We start from the raw sequence: 18807 nt of genomic DNA, 5'->3' as shown, positions 1-18807 counted from the left end.
TTTTTTTTTTGTGGCTGCCAGGCCAAGAAAGAAACCTGGGGTGTACACAAGTGACTTGTGGAACATGGAGGGTGCTGGCAACTTGGACTGTAGGTGATGTGATTGGACCAAACCATGATGACATGATTGACAGTGGAGGCAGTGCTTTAAAAGCGGTGATAAAAGAGGAAAGGTGGGTGGGAGCCAGCGAGAGCCGTGGTGCATGGCATCTGTATAAACTGCAGGAATTACAGGATTTATGTCATAAGAGAGAAGCTGGTAATAATGGGGCAGTCCGTGGGGGAAGGTGGGTGCACAAATAGAGCACCTCAATGCTGTGTATCTAGAAATAGTGAGTTGTGTCATCCATGCCCTCCCCAAAGCCCTCAGTTAGAAGAGACACAGTAGAGGAGTATGTAGAACCCTCTGTTATTGTTTTGTTGTGTTTTGAGAGCCTTTTGCTCTGTAGCCCAGTATCAATTTCCCAACACATTTTGCCCTTTAGTCAGTTCCAACAGTCATTGTTTGGATTCCACTTGGAAACAGGGCTTTAGGCTTACTGTTTACAGTGAGAGCAGTGGTTCTAAGGGGCCAGTGCTAAATTTGTTAAAGACTTCCCACAGGCCAATATGCCCTGCTGCTTCTCACTTACAGGAGGAACTAGGCCCATCACATTAGCCCATCAACACCATGTGGTGAGGGTGTTTTTAAGTTTCATGAGGAAAAAAAAAAAATCAAAGCACTGAAATCTTGATAGTGTTTGTAGGACTTAACAACTAAATATCCGTAAGTTAAATAATATGTTCAAAAGTCATAAATGCATTTCTGTTTTCACAAGGAAATCAGTTTAGATGTTTATAATAATGAAAGTTATATTTTTATATCATAAAGTGCTCCAAGGAAGAAACATAGTTTCTTTTTTCTTGTTTTTTTTTTTTTGTTTGTTTTTGTTTTGTTTTGTTTTGTTTTTTTGGTTTTTTCGAGACAGGGATTCTCTGTGTAGAATGGCTGTCCTGGAACTCACTCTGTAGACCAGGCTGGCCTTGAACTCAGAAATCCACCTGCCTCTGCCTCCCAAGTGCTGGGATTAAAGGCATGCGCCACCACCTCCCGACATTTTTCTTCTTTTTAAAGATTTATTTATTTATTATTATATGTGAATACAGTGTAGCTGTCTTCAGACACTCCAGAAGGGGAGTTAGATCTCATTACAGATGGTTGTTCTCTCCAGCCCCACTTGCTCCCGCCCAAAGACTTATTTATTATTATATGTAAGTACATTGTAGCTGTCTTCAGACACTCCAGAAGAGGGTGTTAGATCTCATTAAGGATGGTTGTGAGCCACCATGTGGTTGCTGGGATTTGAACTCAGGACCTTCAGAAGAGCAGTCAGTGCTCTTAACTGCTGAGCCATCTCTCCAGCCCAAGAATGTAGTTTATCTAGATTTCTGATCAATATTTGGAAACTGAAGCTGGATATTATAGTGCATGTCTTTAGTCCCATGGCCCAGGAAGCAGAGGCTAGAGGACCTCTGGAAGTTCAAGATTAGTTTTACCTAAATAGTGAGTTCTAGGCCAACCGGAGCTATATACTGAGACCCCCCCCACCTCACCCCCCAAAATAAAAGGGTATGCATGAGTGCTCTCATATATGTATGTGCATTACATAAGGAGGCCAGAAAACAAACACAATTGAAATCCAGAGAATTGAAAGTTTGTTTTTGATGAGGGGAAATCCAGTTGCTAAGTAGAAATTACTGCTCTATTTGTCAGTGTAGCATTTATCAGCATTGGGATACATTGATTTCCACCAGGATGTGGCACTTCTTAGCCCATGCCATTCACAGAGAAGTGGTAAATGTTTCTTTATATCTGTTTCACTGCAGCTTGTAGTGAAAAGGCTACAAAAGACAGTTGAAAACATTGTATACCAGAGCCTACATAGTAATGCACAACCATTCCTCTGAGGCAGGAAGAGGGAACAATCAAGGTCAGCCTGAACTACATAGGCGTGGGGGAGGGTGGAGGGCAGAGAAGGGAAGGGGGGATAGAGAGAAAGAAAACATTCTAAACTGGAAGAACCATCCAGAGAATGAATATTTAAAGCATTGAATTTTCAGTGCCCAAAAGGTCAGAGGTTCATGGAGCAGGGCTCAGTGCATACAGATCTCTGCACAGCTTTTCCTTCGTGGTACAGAAACACTAGGCTTGGAGACTTTGTTTCCTGCTTATTATGATATCTCAAATAATGAAAAAGCTTTTATTGTATAGCAGTTTCAAACTTAGAAAAGTTATTAAAAAGTAGTGATGCTGGGAGAAGGTACCTTTAACACCAACACTCCAGAGGCAGAGGCAGGCAGATCTCTGAGTTCAAGGCCAGCCTGGTCTACAGTGCAAGTTCCAGAACAGATAGGGAGGGATACACAGAGAAACTCTGTGTGAATAAAACCAAAACTAGAAAATCCCAGCTATCCTTACGCAGATTCTGCAAACTCCGTGTTCGTATTCTCTTTTCCTGTATAGAGCCCTTTATCTGCAGGATAGAGCCTGGAAGACTCTATGGTGCTTACTATTTCAGCTTCTCTTATGAGGATGTTCCTTTCATTAACTGTGGTGCAGTGGTCAAAGCCATGAAGCTCACATTGATAACAATACTGTAGAATCTCCAACCTGTATTAATGTTGCCAAGTTGGGCTTGGTGACCCACACCTGTGATCCCCGAACTCAGGAAATGGAGACAGGAGGACAGGAAGTTAAGATTAGCCTGAGTTATATAGTAAACTTAAGGTCAAAACCTTGGCTGCAGGATGAGTTGCCAGTAGAGCTGGAGAGATGGCTCAGAGATGGCAAGAGTGTATGCTTGCTATTCTTGGAGATGACCCAAGTTCAGTTCCCAGCATCCCTCCTCGTTGGGCCACTGACAGCCATCTGTAACTATAGCTCCAGGGGATCTGACAGCTTCCCCTGGCCTTTATAGGCACATGCACATACTCACAGAGACTCATACACAGAGTTAAAAAATAATTTAAAAATATTTTCCAACATAATATTTTTAAATTATTTTTGGAATATCATACAATGCATCCTAGTCATACTTGTTTTCTATTCCTCCTGGGTCCACCCTCACTGGTGTACCCTCCAAGCCCCCTCCCCCACACCTCCTTCCTCCCCAAAAACCCACCATGCCTAGTTTGTGTTGCCCATATACTCAGTGGAGCATGGTCAGATTCCTAGTGGACACTTAAAGAACACTGAGACCCTTGCTACCCCGCACCCAAACTGCCCACTGCGAAGAGCCACACTTCAGCATCTTTATTGTGCTTAAAAACAATTTTTTAAAGTTGTCAACTGATTCAATTTAAGTTACCTTATTTATTTTTGTAATGTGTCTTAGAGGCTTTTCATTTGTAAACTTTTACCAGGAAGTACATACTTTTTATTGGATCAGACCCAGTGCATTTCTACAGCAGATGGACAGTGTGCCATTCTTAAGAGTCATGCTAAGTATGAAATGTCAGACTAGTCAACATTTTCTTCAAGGGAAAATAAGTAGGTTAAATAGGCCAATTCTGTTTCTAAGTAGAATCAAAGTTTGAGATTTTAATGATCCATTTTTCTTGGTTGTAGCCCCTGTCACTATGAATCTACTACCATACGCCATTTTCTGGGAACCTTACAGAAGCTACCTCTTCAAGCCTATAACACAGGTAAGGAACAATCGAAGGTCTTGCTGGCCCTCCATTGGTGCCCTCAACTGGAAGTTGGAAAAACATAAGGTTGTTAGAATTGAAAACTTGTTGAAGCACATGTGTGTGGTCATGTAGCCTGGTGTGTAGCCATACCTGGTGCCTCGGCGGCCATGTCACTGTCTGCCTAGGACTCTGTATGTGACTGCCATTTACTGTTGCGTATTTGTTTCTAGCTTTTTCTGCCACAGACAGTCTTAGCAGTATCTTGGCCATTTCAAGGACTACTATGTAGATTTAGAATTCCTGGGTCAGAAACCCTGTGTGAGCTGGGCCTGATGGTACTTGCCTATAATGCTGGCCCTTAGTAGGCTAGAGACAGTAAGATAATAGGTTTGAAGGCAGCTTGAGCTATAGAGTGAGGCTTTATAAACAGTTGCTCTTTTTCAGTATTTAGGCCAAAATGCTCTCCAGAGAGACTGTTTAGTTTGAGAGCTGTGAGTAGAAAGTGCTATGGAGTAGCACCTCCCTCCTCAGCACTGTGGAGTGAGAACCAGTCGTCTGAGAAGAATGTTGTTGTCTTTATTACCCATACATATGATTCATATATCAGATTGAATACTATTTCTAATGGCCCATTACTATCCCTGAGAATAAAATGAGCTAGTTGATGAGAACAGCAGAAACCCTACCACAAACATGGATACTAATGGATACCCTTGTGGTTGTTACCAATTAGTACTCGGTGCTGGAATTGTGGGAGCCTAAGCAGTGTACCTGGAGTCTTCATTTTTTTTCCCACAAAGACACAGCCTCTGTTCTCAGAAGGCCGTGATTCACAGGCACGTGACCATCTCTGCTTACCAACATACTGTGTAAAGTTAAGAGGGACATTGACGAGATCGTCAGGGGTTAAGAGCATGTACTGGTCTTGAAGAAGACCTGGGTTCTGTTCCCAGTGCCCACACTGGGCAGCTTACAGTTGATACAGTCTACAGCTCTGGATGATGTTAAAAAAGGAAGGAAGAATTTTGAACAAAATAGCAGCAGAGAATGCTCAAGCACCATGGACAGAATCAGGAGTTGAAGAAAGGGATTCCCCAGGGTAAGGAGACACATGTGTGCAGGCTCATGTGCCTGGCAGAACCAGAGAGGAGAAGACCTCGATAGAGCAAAGTCTCTGCTGGGGGTGGGGGGGGCTTTCAAGGCTCTGGCTGCTTCAACTGACAAAGGGTTGACCTTGAAGGAGCAGCAGTCATGGCGCCTAGGGGAGAATTGATCTAAGGGGGCCATGGTAAAACAGCCAATGGCAAAGACAGAGCACCAAACAGCCTTTTAGTGATGGAGTGTCTCTTTGGAGTTGTTGGATGAGTGAGGTAGCATTCGTAACATAAAAAGTGACACTTTGGAAGTACCATAATTCCTATTGAGCATAGTTAGAACAATAGCTGGGACAATTTTGCCCTTAGGAACAGAGCAGACAAGAACGCCATCCAGAGACTCCTCAGCAGGCTTTGTCATAGTTGTCAACGACATTGATGATTTTTCTGTCACCATCATCTACCATAAGATGTACACTGTGGGGGCTGGCGAGATGGCTCAGTGGGTAAGAGCACTGACTGCTCTTCCGAAGGTCCTGAGTTCGGATTCCAGCAACCACATTGTGGCTTACAACCATCCTTGATGAGATCTGATGCCCTCTTCTGATGCATCTAAAGACAGCTACAGTGTATTATGCCTGAGCCAGCGGGGCCGGACCAAAGTGAGGGGCGGGGGCAGGGGCGGGGGGGGGTGTGCCAGAGCAAGCAGAGGTCCTGGGTTCAGTTCCCAGAAGCCACATAATAGCTCACAGCCATCTGTACAGCTACAGTGTACTCATACACATAAAATAAATAAATAAATCTTTTTTTAAAAAAAAAAGATGTACACTGGGGGGAGATACCATTCGTCTGGCTTAAGAGCTCCAGGAACCTTTCTTTAGCCATTGGGTTTCTTCTATTATAACCTCATAGAGAACAGACAAGATTAATAGAAAATTCCTCAACATCATAGCTAACATTTGTTTGTTTAGTAAGGTGAGGCATAATTGTATCGCTGAGGACTTTGTATCAGAATCTTTTTTCCAGAAGCCTGCAGAAGGCAGGAAGCAAATCACACTGCCAGCAAGCAATGCCTGTGCCCACATGCTAGCTGTAATGTTCTGTGGAGATGGATAATATGGGCCAAACCCAAGTGAAACCTAGGTTCCATTTGTTGAAGTCATAACTAGGCATCAGCATCTAATTGACATTTTAAAAGAGAAATACCTTTTGTAGGGTTCTCCAGTAATGTTCCAGGGGCATGGTTTTGACATCTTTTTGTTTTGTTTTGCTTTGCTTTTGTTTGTTTGTGGGTTTGTTTTGTTTTGTTTTTTTGAGACAGGGTCTCCCTGTGTGTCCCTGGCTATCCTAGAACTCGATCTGTAGACCAGGCTGGTCTCAAATCTGAGAGATCCACCTGTCTCTCCGTTCTAAGTGTGTAAGATTCAGAGAGCCAAGTCTTATGTCCAGGGTGTCGTCCCACTCACAAAGACACAGAGATGGAGATCAATGCAATAAATAAGAGGTTTAATGATCCAGTATACTGGGGTCCTCCTGCAATTGGGCAAAAGCAACCACGAGGAACAAAAGCACACACTCTTTACCCTTTCAGAACATAGGTTTACAGCCTGAGTTGGTTATCTGTCATTGGTAGAGCCCATTGTCTTTTGTGTCCGTTGTCCTTTGTGCCCCTAGTGAGGAGGAGAAAGGAGAGAGATCCACCCCCTACAGGGGACATTTCCTGGAATGAGCTTTACTCCCTGCAATTAGGGTATCTCCTGGGGATGGATGTTTGTTCAGTAAACTCTTTTGAAGCTCTCTGACTTTAAGCTTAACGGACATTCCTGGCTTCCTGGTATTTTTATGAGGTGTCCCTGTTTGCTCAATTCTTACAAGTGCTGGCATTAAAGGTGTACATCACCATATCCAGCCCATTTTTATATCTTTCCATTTGTTTGTTTGTTTGTTTGTTTGTTTGTTTTCCGGACAGGATTTCTTTGTATAGCGCTGGCTGTCCTGGAACTCAACTCTGTAGACCAGGCTGGCCTCGAACTCAGAAATCCACCTATCTCTGCCTCCCAAGTGCTGGGATTAAAGGCATGCGCCACTACTGCTCGGCCCATTTTGATATCTTGAATAATTTCCCAGACCTGTGAGTTTGACAACAGGGTATCTGGCAGGGAACGTGATTGGTTTGGATACAGGACATCATACTACAGCTGTGAAAAGTACCCTTCGAGAAACAGATAAGGCCATCAGGAAGCAAATCACTAATGAGAAATTGATGTCTAAATAGCATCTCATTGTAGAGCATAGTGTTTGAGGACTATTAAAGAAACATGATCATTTTTAAACCTGGCTATACTTTTCCTGCTGGGTGTTTATGTAGGTGGCCAAGATTAATTTATATATATTTTTTTCTTTCTTTCTTTCTCTCTTTCTTTCTTTCCTTTTTTTTTTTTTGGTAAAGGCCAGTTGAAGATCTGGTCCTCTAGGATTACTTGGCCTTGGGAGGAGCCTCTGTTTCCTCTAGTCTTTCATTTGACAGTTAATGCCTCTATTAGGCTAAGTCAAAGGGCTAGCTTGACCATTGCTTTATTTGGGAGTGTGCAGTCTACTCTTCCCTGAACAGTGAATGAGTTACCTTCCACAGTTATAATATAGAACATTTTGAGAGACACCCCACGGTTCCCTGGGACTTAGTTGACCTTGAAGGATGAAGGGGAAAACATTGTTTTTAATTCCGCTAACCACGTCAGTTTATAACTCCAAATATGGTTGTTGAACACCCAGAGGCACAGTTGCATCAGTTAGGTATTTCTTAGTGTTTAGGTAAAGCCTGATTGGAAATTAAGCACTATAAAATAAACCTTGATTAGACACATCTAAGTCTACTGTAGCTAGCATCTGTGGGCTCATCCTGTAGTAATTATTTAGCAAGGTCTAGATGGTCCTGAAAGTAAAAGAACATTTGGACATAGAAAATTTTAGGGGGATTTCTCTCTAGTTTACAGAGCAGCTCTAATTGAAGAATGGCATCATAATTTAGAGCTACCTAGGAGAGCTACTTCTGATTTTTCATAGAGGGTATTTACTGATTAAGAAGGAGACTAAAGCTTTCTCCTAAGCACCGGAGGGACTTTAACTTGCCACAGTCATCCAGGAGGCAAGCCTGTGGGGAATTGGAAGTAATCTCGAAGTTTCTGTTCCCATCTTTAAAGTGAAGATAAGACTGAGAGAGATAGATGGATGGAGGTTCACCTAATCCTCCCTAAGTCTCTCAGCCCAGCATCCAGAAATGGCATGGTCAGTGTGACCTAAACACAAAGGCTGGCTCCAATCCAAGGATGGTCAACGTGACCTAAGCACACAGGCTGGTTCCCAGTGTGGGGCCTGTGGTTCCATCTCTGCACTGTTCAGGTGTACCCTGGCTGTGGTTGTTGGATGTGTGTTTGTTTCCTTCTAACCCCACCCACAGGACACACACTAGTTCCCTACAGACACACCCTCATCTCTAGGGCAGAGTAAGGTTAAGATGACATGCATTCTGAGAGACAGACCTTTTTGTTTTTTATATCCTTTCCTGGGATCTAAATAATGGTCTTTTTTTTGTGCTGTAAGGTTAAGTAACCTCTAGCTCCAACAAAGGGGGGTAGGACCCCAGTGAGTCTGGAATATTAGTCAAAACAATTTAAAAGGGGATCACTTGTTGTGTCTTAGGGTCTACTTGATCTTGTGTCCATTTTTTTCCTTTTGAGCTATAAAAATAGGAAGCAAACATGATAAACACTCATGATTTTTTTTTTTAAAGAATACTGTCTAAATATACACAACAAAACCAGCAAACACAACCACTCCATGGGTAGAGAAAAAGTTTATTGGGGAGCGGGCTGCTAGGCGCTCTTACCAGGGTAGAGAAGGGCAGCCCAGCCTGGGAGAGCAGGAGCCTTCACAAGGTTCCTGAACGCTTAAGGGCAGATTTCTCCCTCTTGGGAGCCGTTTTTTCTTGTCTTGACTAGAATAGGTTGCCCGAGGTGAGCCTAGCAGGAGGGGTCTGTTCCTGATGCAATCAGACCAGTTTATGGGTAGAAGATATCTTTCTGAGGTGGATGGCTAGTTAGGGAGGAATGAGGAAACTGTAGTTATTTGATGAACAAAGTTCCCAAGTCACTGAGTTTCTGAGAAACATTAGGGTTAGGTTTCTGTTTCTTCACGACCATCTAGCCCAGCTAAGCTTGGGTAGCCATTATAGGGTATTGGCAGCTGGGCCACTGTCTTAGGAGCCCAATTTGTGAACCACCACTAAATTAGGAGGGCACTTCTTATAATTCATCATATGTAAATCCTTGTAGTCTAAAGAAAGTAAATATAGCAAAACAAAAAAAAGGTGAAAGAACTCAGTGATCATATTAGATTACCCTCTATTATTGTAATTGAAAGGCACAATCATAAAACAAAACAGCATTAAGAAAAAAACTTTGGAGGCCTAGTGTAGTCTCTGTAGTCTAGAGTCAGAGAGTCAGAGACACAGAGACAGAGACAGAGAGAGAAAGACAGAGAGACAGAGAAGCAGATACAGTGATAACCAGAGGGCTCAGTAGGAACAGGAAACTTTATGGGTACTACTGAAAAAAATTCAGCACGAACTTGCCCACGTAAGCCTGGGATTGAAAGAGTTAAATTTGAGACCTGTGTTAGCAAAGGAAAGGATGGGCCAGGCCTGTGAATACAGATCAAAACTGTTAGGAGACTGAAAGGTCAGGGAGACATAAAACCACGAAGTTAGGGCAAAAATGCAAGGAGATGCCCGTAGCCCAGGTCAGGAAGACATAAAACATGGAGATAGGGCATGTCCGGAGCCTAGGTGCCTGGGACTTGCCAGGGCTGACATTGAATAATGAGCCATCTGGTCCCCTTATGTATTAGCTAAAGGTCAATTAGGAACCCTGAATAAGCACTCCTTTTTCACTCTCCTTTTTAGGAATTTTCAACTCTAAACTGCATGAACTACATTCAAAATAACCAATCATGTATAGCCACCCTGATTCCTTTGTTCCCTCAGACCTTTTTTCCTATATAAACCCCTAACCCCTTAGCCTCCGCACGATTCTGTGAGATTGGGGGGTCCGCCCAGAGCGCTCCAAATAAAAAACCTCGTGCGCTTTGCATCAAGGCGGCCTCTTGTGTTTCATTGGGTGCGTGTCTCCTGGGACTTGAGTGAGGGTCCCTTCAGAGGGTCTTTCACTACCATATTTGGTTTATGCCATGTGGTTACATTAACCAAGATGGCAGGGAAGTCACATGGCATTGGCCTTCTTTATAACATTAGCAGTGATGGCTGCTGACCACATGGTTGCTTCCATCTTAATGAAGTCATCAGCCAAGATGGTGACAAGATACATGGTTGTTTTTCATTCAAGGTTAGCCCATCTTCCTCATAAGGTGAGCCTCTCTCCCTTCAGGCACAAAACTCTGGGATCCACACATCTCACAGACTAAATGTGGACCTTTGTGCCCTTTCTTTAACAGACCCTTGGTTAGTTAGCATGGTTGTAGGAGGGAGCAGTACCCTGCCCTCAGCGAGATAAAGAAACAGGGAAGGAATTCTGTCGTAGGAGCTTTGATCCGTGTGAAGGCTCTCAGAGAGAGAGAGAAGATAGATATCATCCAGTTTGTTAAAACAGTAGTTAGCCTATCTCAGTCTCAAAGGTGGCAGAGGAGACAAAAGCATTCAGATGCATTGAAAATCCAAAGGTTTGTCAGTCTCCATATAGTAACTACTTCCCTAAAAATATCCTTCCTTCAGGCACCAGTCTTGCTATGGAGCCAGACTAGGTTAATAGTATAATTTTAGAGCCTGTTCACAGATTTCTAGTCACCAGTTTACTTGGTTTCTTAGGGTACATACTATCTTCCTTGTAAGAAAGAAAATAAAATGACCAGTCTTGTTTCAGGACAGGGAAGTTGCCAGCTGCTTAGTGGATACACCTTCTTATCCTTTCGGGGTTTAGCCTGATTTCTGATGAGTCGGTGTTCCTGGATGAGCCCCCAAAGTGATAGGCTGGAGAAATCTTGAACACTGCAGACAGCAGTTGAGTGGAGTTCGTTGTGGGGATGGGGAGATGAGATGCATGCATGCTGCAGACACAGAAAACGATGCTCTGCAAAGCAGAGATTGAACTTGGGAAGCCAAAACATCTAGTTTCTTTTCAAGGGATCAGTTATTTTCAGTCGCTAGAGTTTTTCTCCCCTAATTTAAGTTGATCAACTTGAAGAAAGATGGCTGTTGGTTGGCCCAGAGCTGTTCAGTGTCTAGAGCTGACCTTGAATTTGTTGAACCACTCCATCACCAGGGGACCTGTTGTAGGGAGATGAGGCCTTTGTTTTAAGCTGCCAGGTTTTTGTCTCAAGTCAGAGAATGAGGAAAAAGGCTGTCTCAAGTCAGAGGCTGGCCATCTTAGAAGGATGCAACTTTTATTACCAAGCCATGGCCCCTCTCCCTGTCTGCCTACCCAGGAATCTAACTCCTGGTCTTCAAACCCACCTGTAACTCCAGCACCAGGGGATCTGACATCTTCTGCATTTGGCTGTCACCTGTACTCTCATGAACACAAACACATGTATAATTGCAAAATAGAAAAGAAGAGAAAGAAAAGTTAAGAGAAAAACCTATAAATGAAACTGGGCGTGGTGGTTGCTCATCCAGCACTTGGGAGACCGAAGCAGGAACACTGCTTTGAGCTTGAGCCCAGCCTGGCAAAAAGAGTAAGACCCTGCCTTTAAAAACAAAAACTAAACAAAAGATAGCAGAAAACATTGAGCACTGTGCCTGTAAGTATCGGCTGCAGACTGGGTTCATTGGGAATCAGTTCAGAAAGAGCAAATTGAAGGGTAGATCTTGCTCTTCTTACGGGAGCCCACCAAGGATGACCACTCAGACATAGTTTATAGCCAGTTGAAAGTCTTTTTTTAAAATTTATTTATATGAACACACTATAGCTGTCTTCAGACACACCAGAAGAGGGCATCATCAGACCCCATTACAGATGGTTGTGAGCCACCATGTGCTTACTGGGAATTGAACTCTGGACCTCTGGAAGAGAAGTCAGTGCTCTTAACCGCTGAGCCATCTCTCTAGCCCCTAGTTAAAAGTCTTTATTCCAGCTGTCTGAGACTACACTCAAGTATTTGGGACCCAAGTGTTTAGGGTAAGGGGTTTTAAAGGCAAAAAAAAAAAAAATCAACAACAACAAAAAAACCCACCCACATCCTGGTATCTCATGCAGCAGCAGCAGGTTCACGGGGAGGTTTGGGGAAAGGAAGCAGTTTAAAAGAAAGTAAAATAAGTGGTTAGCCAGAGTGAGTCCTGCACAAGCAGGCAGTTTAACAGAAGCTAAGCTAAGTTAGCTGGGGCATCTTGACCTCAGGTTCTTAGGCCAGAGTCAGGGAGTTTTCCATGGGATTCTCCATCAAGACAATTAAACCTAAAATGGCCTAAGCAAGAGTCCAGGGTGGATGCCATGTCTTGCACTCTCATACCCTGACAAGTCTTTCTTGATCAGAGCTCTGTCTTTTTGGTTTTTAAGTTAGTATTGTTAAGATTCTGAGACATCTTAAATAGATAGGAAGCAAGGGCTGAAGAGATGGCTCAGTGGTTAAGAGCACTGACTGCTCTCCTGGAGGACAATTCCCTGCACCCACAACAGCTCACAACTGTCTGTAACTCCAATATCTGATACCCTCACACAGAAATACATGCAGGCAAAACACCAGTGCACATAGACTAAACATAAATAAATTAGAGAAAGACAGGGAGGAAGGGGGAGAGAGAGAGAGAGAGAGAGCGCGAGAACGCAGAAACAGACTGGACCCTAGCATTTCAGAACTGTTTGTTGAAAGACACATTGAAGGACAGCGCCACTCCTGAGTGGCCTTTCCAGGGATGGAAAGTATTGCTCATGTTGCTCATGCTTCCCTCTTGGAGTCCCTCATTCCCAAAGTTGCCTGTCCAAGGCAAGACAGGCCGCTCCAACAGATAACCTGCCAAGTAGCAGGATCATTAGTTGTGATTAGACAACGGGAAAGATTTATGACATCCACATTTGCTTTTTTTTTTTTTTCTCTTTCTATTTTTTCTATTAGATGTTTTCTTTATTTACATGTTATATGATATCTCCTTTCCCAATTTCCCCTCCAAAAAAACAACAACAACAAGAACAAGCCGCTCTTCCCTTCCCCCTCCCCCTGCTTGCCACCCCACCCTCTCCTGCTTACTGGCCCTGGCATTCCCCTACACTGGGGCATAGAACCTTCACAGGGCCAAGGGCCTCTCCTCCCACTGATGACTTACTTGGCCATCCTCGGCTATACATATGCTGCTAGGGCCATTAGTCCCACCATGTGTACTCTTTGGTACTCTTTTTTTAAAAAAAAAAAAGCCAGAATGTCAGTGAGCCGGCTTGGTGGGTAAAGGCTCTTGCTACCGAATCTGATAACCTGTCTGGTCCTCAGGATCCACTCGATGTCTGTATAGGACATTCATGTGCATACGTACATAAGTTGAACAAATACAGTTTTAAAAGAACCAGTGAGCAGAGTGTGAATGAACCTCATGGTGGGAATTGTAGCTCCATTATGCAGTTCTTGTCCAGCATAAGCAAGACCCCAGGCAAGACCCTAGGTTTAGTCTTAGTACCTCAGGGGGATAAACAATGACAAAAGAATGGGCTGGTTGTGGTGACAACACACAGAGGCCCAGCCCTTGAAAGCCAGAGGCAGGAGCATCAGGACAGTCTTAGTTACACAATCAGTGTAACTAAGTTTGAGGCTGGCCTGGGATCCGTCAGATCCTGTCTCAAAACAAAACAGAATAACTAAAACTGACCAGTGAAATGAGGTACTGTGGGCCTCCCCCAGTCAAGTCACGGCACAGATCTACTTTGCTGTTCATGACTCAGCTCTTGAGGGTTCTTGGTGTGCTTTGGTTTCTTCAGTGTATATATTTAAGGCATATTGCATGGTGGTTTGGGTTTGCTTTTTTGTTTTTTTATTTTTTCGTTTTTTCCAGGCTGGCCTTGAACACTATTCCCCTTCCTCTACCCTCCTAGGTGTTGGGATTATAGGAGTGTACCACCAGGTCAGCCAACAGGACAGAGTGCTCTAGAGATACACAGTGAAGTGATTGATATAATCCAGCAAATTACTGAAATTATCATCTCATGTAACTCCTTTTCTCATTGGTATTGATAAGAGTACTCTACTCTCTTTTGGCAAGTTATTAATATATAATGTTAATAATCCTTATATTGTACCTTAGGCCTTCTGACTTACTGTTCTTCAGAACTACAGTTGTCCTTGGCTTTCCTGCCTCAGCTCTTACTCTAACCACCTTTAAAAACAGTTAATTTGCAGTGCTGGAAATCAAACCCTTACACATACTAAGCACATGCTCTACCACTGGGCTATTCTAGCCCTGTCACCTTTCTAGATTCTATCTGTAAGTAAGAGCTGAAGCATCTTTCTGTGTCTGACTGGTGTTGCTCCTTGTTAGGAGCTTATGTGCTTGTGCATTTTAGAGCGTCAGAGCCTAGCCTGACTTGTAAAGACCACGTAGCTTCCAAGAGAAGAACAGGGTGAGGACTGGTGTCTATATAGCGTGTCAGTAGCGTGTCAAGCTGAGCCTACCTTGATTAGTTTCTAAACCTCTGAGGTTTTCTTATTTCTCAAACCCTCTCTTCTTCATTTATGCATGATTCTGGTATGTTCTTGATGTTGTGAGACAGGGTCTATGTAGCTCTGCTTGGCGTAGACCTTGACATATATATAAGCTGGCCTTGAATTCAGAGAACTGCCTTCCTCTGCCTCCCAAGTGCTGAGATTAAAGGTGGGGGCTACCACAACTGACTGTCTTTTTTTTTTTTTTTAATAGTACCAGGGATGGATCATAGGGCTTATATATCCTAGGTGAGTTCTCTATTACCGAGCTTGATCAGTAGGCCAGTTTTGACTTGTTATTTTGAGCTTGGGTCTTCCTAAGTGACCCAGGCTAGCCTTAGGAGTAGCGAGGATCATAAGTCTACATAATGAAGCCAGCACAGTTCAGAGTTTTTGTTTTCAGTCCATGACTGGTTCCATAGCCAAGCTGCCTGTCCTTACTGGGTGACATGACTTGGAAAAGGGTCTTAGGAGCTGTACTTCAGTACTCTCCGGTCCAGTCTGGTCCCCTTCACTGAGGACTTCTTTCTGGCTCTCTTGTGATACTGGGATTGCATGGCTCATTTTTACTTCTGTCTCCCATGCTCAGTCTCCCTATTTTTTCTGTTACAGGTGTCAGAAAATTCCATACTGCTCCTGTCCGATCCTTGTTCCTGCTGCGCCCAGTGCCTATCCTGTTGGCAACAGGTGGAGGGTATGCTGGGTACCGGCAGTATGAGAAGTACAGGGAGCGGGAGCTTGAGAAGCTGGGCTTGGAGATTCCACCTAAACTTGCTAGTCACTGGGAGGTAGGAGTGATGTGTTCTCATCTCAGACAGCTGTGACTTTCTCAATGAAATGGTTTGAACAAATCACATTTGCTTTCTTGTGTTGTCTCTCGTGTTTCTGGTGGATTTTGGATCTGTAGGAATCACACCTTTGATATGCTATAAAGCTTGTCTTCTGTTTAAAGACCTGGCCCTGGTCCCCCCTGCATTCTGAGCAGAAAGTGCCTGCTGTTGGAATCACTTTTTGCACTCGTTTTGCCAGCAGCCATCTTGGCTATTGTTCTGGGGCTAAGAAGGGTGACATGTTGGCTTTTGTGATAAGGATTCTTTCTCTCAAGGAACCAGACTGTTATAATCAAATTGCTTTATTAGCACTCAGAATGCTCCATACCAGGCTGTCACGTGGGAGGGATGGGGCAACCACCACGTTCCTGAACCATTGTGAGTCTTATACAGCACAGTGCCTCTTCCAGGATGAGCCTCTGATTCAGTAGACATTCAGGACTCACTGAAATTTGATGTAAAGCTGTAATTTAGGGCCAGGAACATGGCTCATCAAGTCAGAGCATCTGAGGTCCAGGCATGAGGATCTGAGAACAAGCATGAGGCTGGACATGGTCACATGTACTTGTAACTTCACCACCATGGCAGGGCAGACACAAGAGGATTGCTGGGGCTTGCTGCCTTTGACCTAGGTCCAGGTTCAATGAGGCACCCTGTTTCAAGGGAACAGGTAGAGAGAGGGTGGTAGTGCCGGACACCTGACATCTACCTTCTGTTCTAATACCAGCACATACACGTCACATACTGCACTCATATATAGTTACAAAAAGCCCCACAAGATTGTTTTTTCTTCATCCATCATTTAACAAGAGAAAGACCTGATTTATCAAATGACCTGTGACTGGTCCTAGTACTGGGCAGAAGAGGGTGAGGACTGTTTGTCTACCTCAGCTGATATGACCTCAGCTTGCTGATGGCAAGTCACTCATACCAACTGTATGAACTTGAAGTGTCACTCTCTCCCTGGTCCTCTGTATCTTTAACTGTGAAATAGCAAGTTGAGTGGGAAAACAGCTAATGCTCTGCCATGTTCCTACAGTCTCTTGTCACTGATTTTGTTGCCATTGCTATGTGATGAGCCTCCTTCCAGGATAGGTTCTATAGTATTGTGGGTTTTGACCAGTTTCTTCCAATAGAATCCACTGTTAAGGATTTCTCTCTGTTTCCTCCCTCCTCCTGTTCCTTCTTCCTTGTCTCCTTCCCTCTTCCCTTCCCTTCCTCTTCTCTCTCTCCCCTCCATTTCTCTATGGCACTGAGGATTCAACCCAGGGTGTCAACCAGGCTGCATGCATGCTTTACCATTGAGCTGTAGTCTAGTTCTTTCTAATTTTACTTTGAGTCAAAGTCTAAGTTGCTTAGGTTGGCCTCAAACTTGTCATTTTTCTACATCATTCTCTGCATGATGTTAAAAGATGTGCACCATGATTTTTATATGATGGTTGTAGAAGGGTGGGGTTAAGGTCCCAAGCCTAAACTGGCAAGACACTGATGTGGAATGGCCTATGCAGTATGAGTTCTCAGACACCTGTAGGTAAAGAACTGTGGGAGTTCTAGGTAACCATCCCTTATGTGAGTAACATGGCTAGAGAATTCCTGGGCTGTCCAGTAAGATGCTAGCATTTCATTTCATAGAAAGTAGTGTGCTCTGGGCTGATGCTAGGATATTTTGTGGTGGTAGCAGGGTGAGGAGAGGCTTGAACTGGCAGCACCTCTCATCTCCAGTTCCTGCCTAAGCTCGTGGCAAACAAAAGAGATTTTCCCAATTGTGACCATTCGTTCTTGTGGTACTTTGAAAATAACGGATTCAGGGAGCTGGAGAGGTGGGCAATAGAGTTCACTATACAAGGATGAAGACCCAAGTACAAACCAGTAGCACCCATGTGAAAAGCCATGCATGGCAGCATGTCCCTGTCACCTCAGCATTTGGTGGCAGAGATAGGTATGTCCTAATAGCTCAAGGGTGATTCGAATTGTGGGTGCCTGGCTCAAGAAGCTTTAGGAAAAAAAAATTTTTAGAATGTTGTCTAAAGATTATGGTGAAGAATGTGGCTGCTTTTTGCCCTTGTCCGAAGAGTCTGCCTGAGGCTATGGTGAAGAGATTTAGTTCAACTGCATTGACAAAGGAAGTCTTAAAACAGCCTGACATAGGGTTGGCGAGATGGCTTAGCTGATAAGAGCACTGAGTTCCGATCCCAGCAACCACATGGTGGCTCACAATCATCTGTAATGAGATCTGATGCCCTCTTCTGGTGCGTCTGAAGACAGCTGCAGTAAATTTCGCCGTCACAAAGCAAAGCGAGTGGGGCCGGAGCGAGCGGGGCCGGCAGAGGTCCTGAGATCAACAGCAGCCACACACATGATAGCTCACGGCCATCTGTACAGCTACAGTGTACTCATACACATAAAATAAATAAAAAATAAATCAAAAAAAAAAGAAAAAAACAGCCTAGCATAGATTCTGTCCTGTGGGTTTCACTCTTATGAATAGCATTTCGTTATTGTTGTTGAAATGGAGCGAGCTTAGAAAGGAATACAAAATGTATGGTTCAAGTATTAAATGTGAACCAGGAAATGGAATGGACCTAAATCCCGAGTTCAAAGATATTAAATGGGATTAACAGAGTGATGACCTGGGGTGAGATTCCACCAAGCTCAGCCTCCATCTAGAGAAAAGAAATTCAAGAAAAGTGTAGGTCTCGGAGTGATGGTTCCCACCTTTCATCCCAGCACTCAGGAGATCTCTGAGTTCCAGGTGAGTCTACAGAGCAAGTTCTAGAACAACTAACCTTAGCGTAAAGAAAACCATTGAAAACAAAAAGCTAGTGAAGATATAATTGAACAAGAGGAACATATCCAACCCTAGCAAACAATGGAACTTGGTAACTTTAGCCACATGGTTCACGCTTCAGAGTCAAGAATAGAAGAAAGTGGTTATGGAATCTTACTCCCTGACTAAGGAAAGTGGCTGAATGTGGTAGAGATGTCCCTGCATGGAGGCCCAGAGAGGCCATTGTGTGAAGCTGTGAAAGTGAAGCTTGAATTGCCTTGGGGATCTCGAGAGGTTTGAGATGCCAGAGCTGTGGGATATCTGCTGAAGAAAGATACCAGCCGGGAGTGGAATCAGCCCAAGAGAAAGAAGTTTGTTGCAGTAAACAAAGCTGAAAGGAGTTGGAGATCTGAAGAGCATTTTGATATCATACATGGAGATGCAGAGTTTAAGTTGGCCCAGCTGATTTTCTCTCTTGCTTTGGTCCAGTATTTTCTCTCCTTGCTCCCTTCCTTATGCACATGATATGGTGGAAGGATGTGACCTGTTTTTTTATTTTATTTTATAGGGTGTTACAGTGCGCAGTGGTGGCATATGCCTTTAATCCCAGCACTTGGGAGGCAGAGGCAGGCAGATTTCTGAGTTTGAGGCCAACTTGGTCTACAGAGTGAGTTCCAGAACAGCCAGGGCTATACAGAAAAACCCTGTCTTGAAAAACATAGAGAGAGAGAGAGAGAGAGAGAGAGAGAGAG

At 43.8% G+C, this 18807-nt stretch overlaps 1 protein-coding gene across 3 annotated transcripts in view; it reads left to right on the top strand.

Moving 5' to 3' along the window:
- Pisd (phosphatidylserine decarboxylase) overlaps positions 1-18807 on the top strand; it is a 45856-nt gene that overhangs the window by 10518 nt on the left and 16531 nt on the right. The window contains exons 2-3 of one of the 3 annotated variants that reach the window (XM_031340692.1): positions 3607-3686; positions 15071-15246. In XM_031340692.1, the coding sequence (XP_031196552.1) occupies positions 3607-3686; positions 15071-15246 (256 nt within the window). Of the gene's footprint in view, positions 1-3606; positions 3687-15070; positions 15247-18807 lie in introns of those variants that run through there. The other 2 variants (XM_031340697.1, XM_031340694.1) reach the window with 2 other exon arrangements.

Source organism: Mastomys coucha, unplaced genomic scaffold, assembly GCF_008632895.1.
Source record: "Mastomys coucha isolate ucsf_1 unplaced genomic scaffold, UCSF_Mcou_1 pScaffold22, whole genome shotgun sequence".
Classification (NCBI taxonomy): Eukaryota; Metazoa; Chordata; class Mammalia; order Rodentia; family Muridae; genus Mastomys; species Mastomys coucha.
Note: the sequence above shows the minus strand (reverse complement) of the source record. Positions and strands in the feature narration are given on the sequence as shown.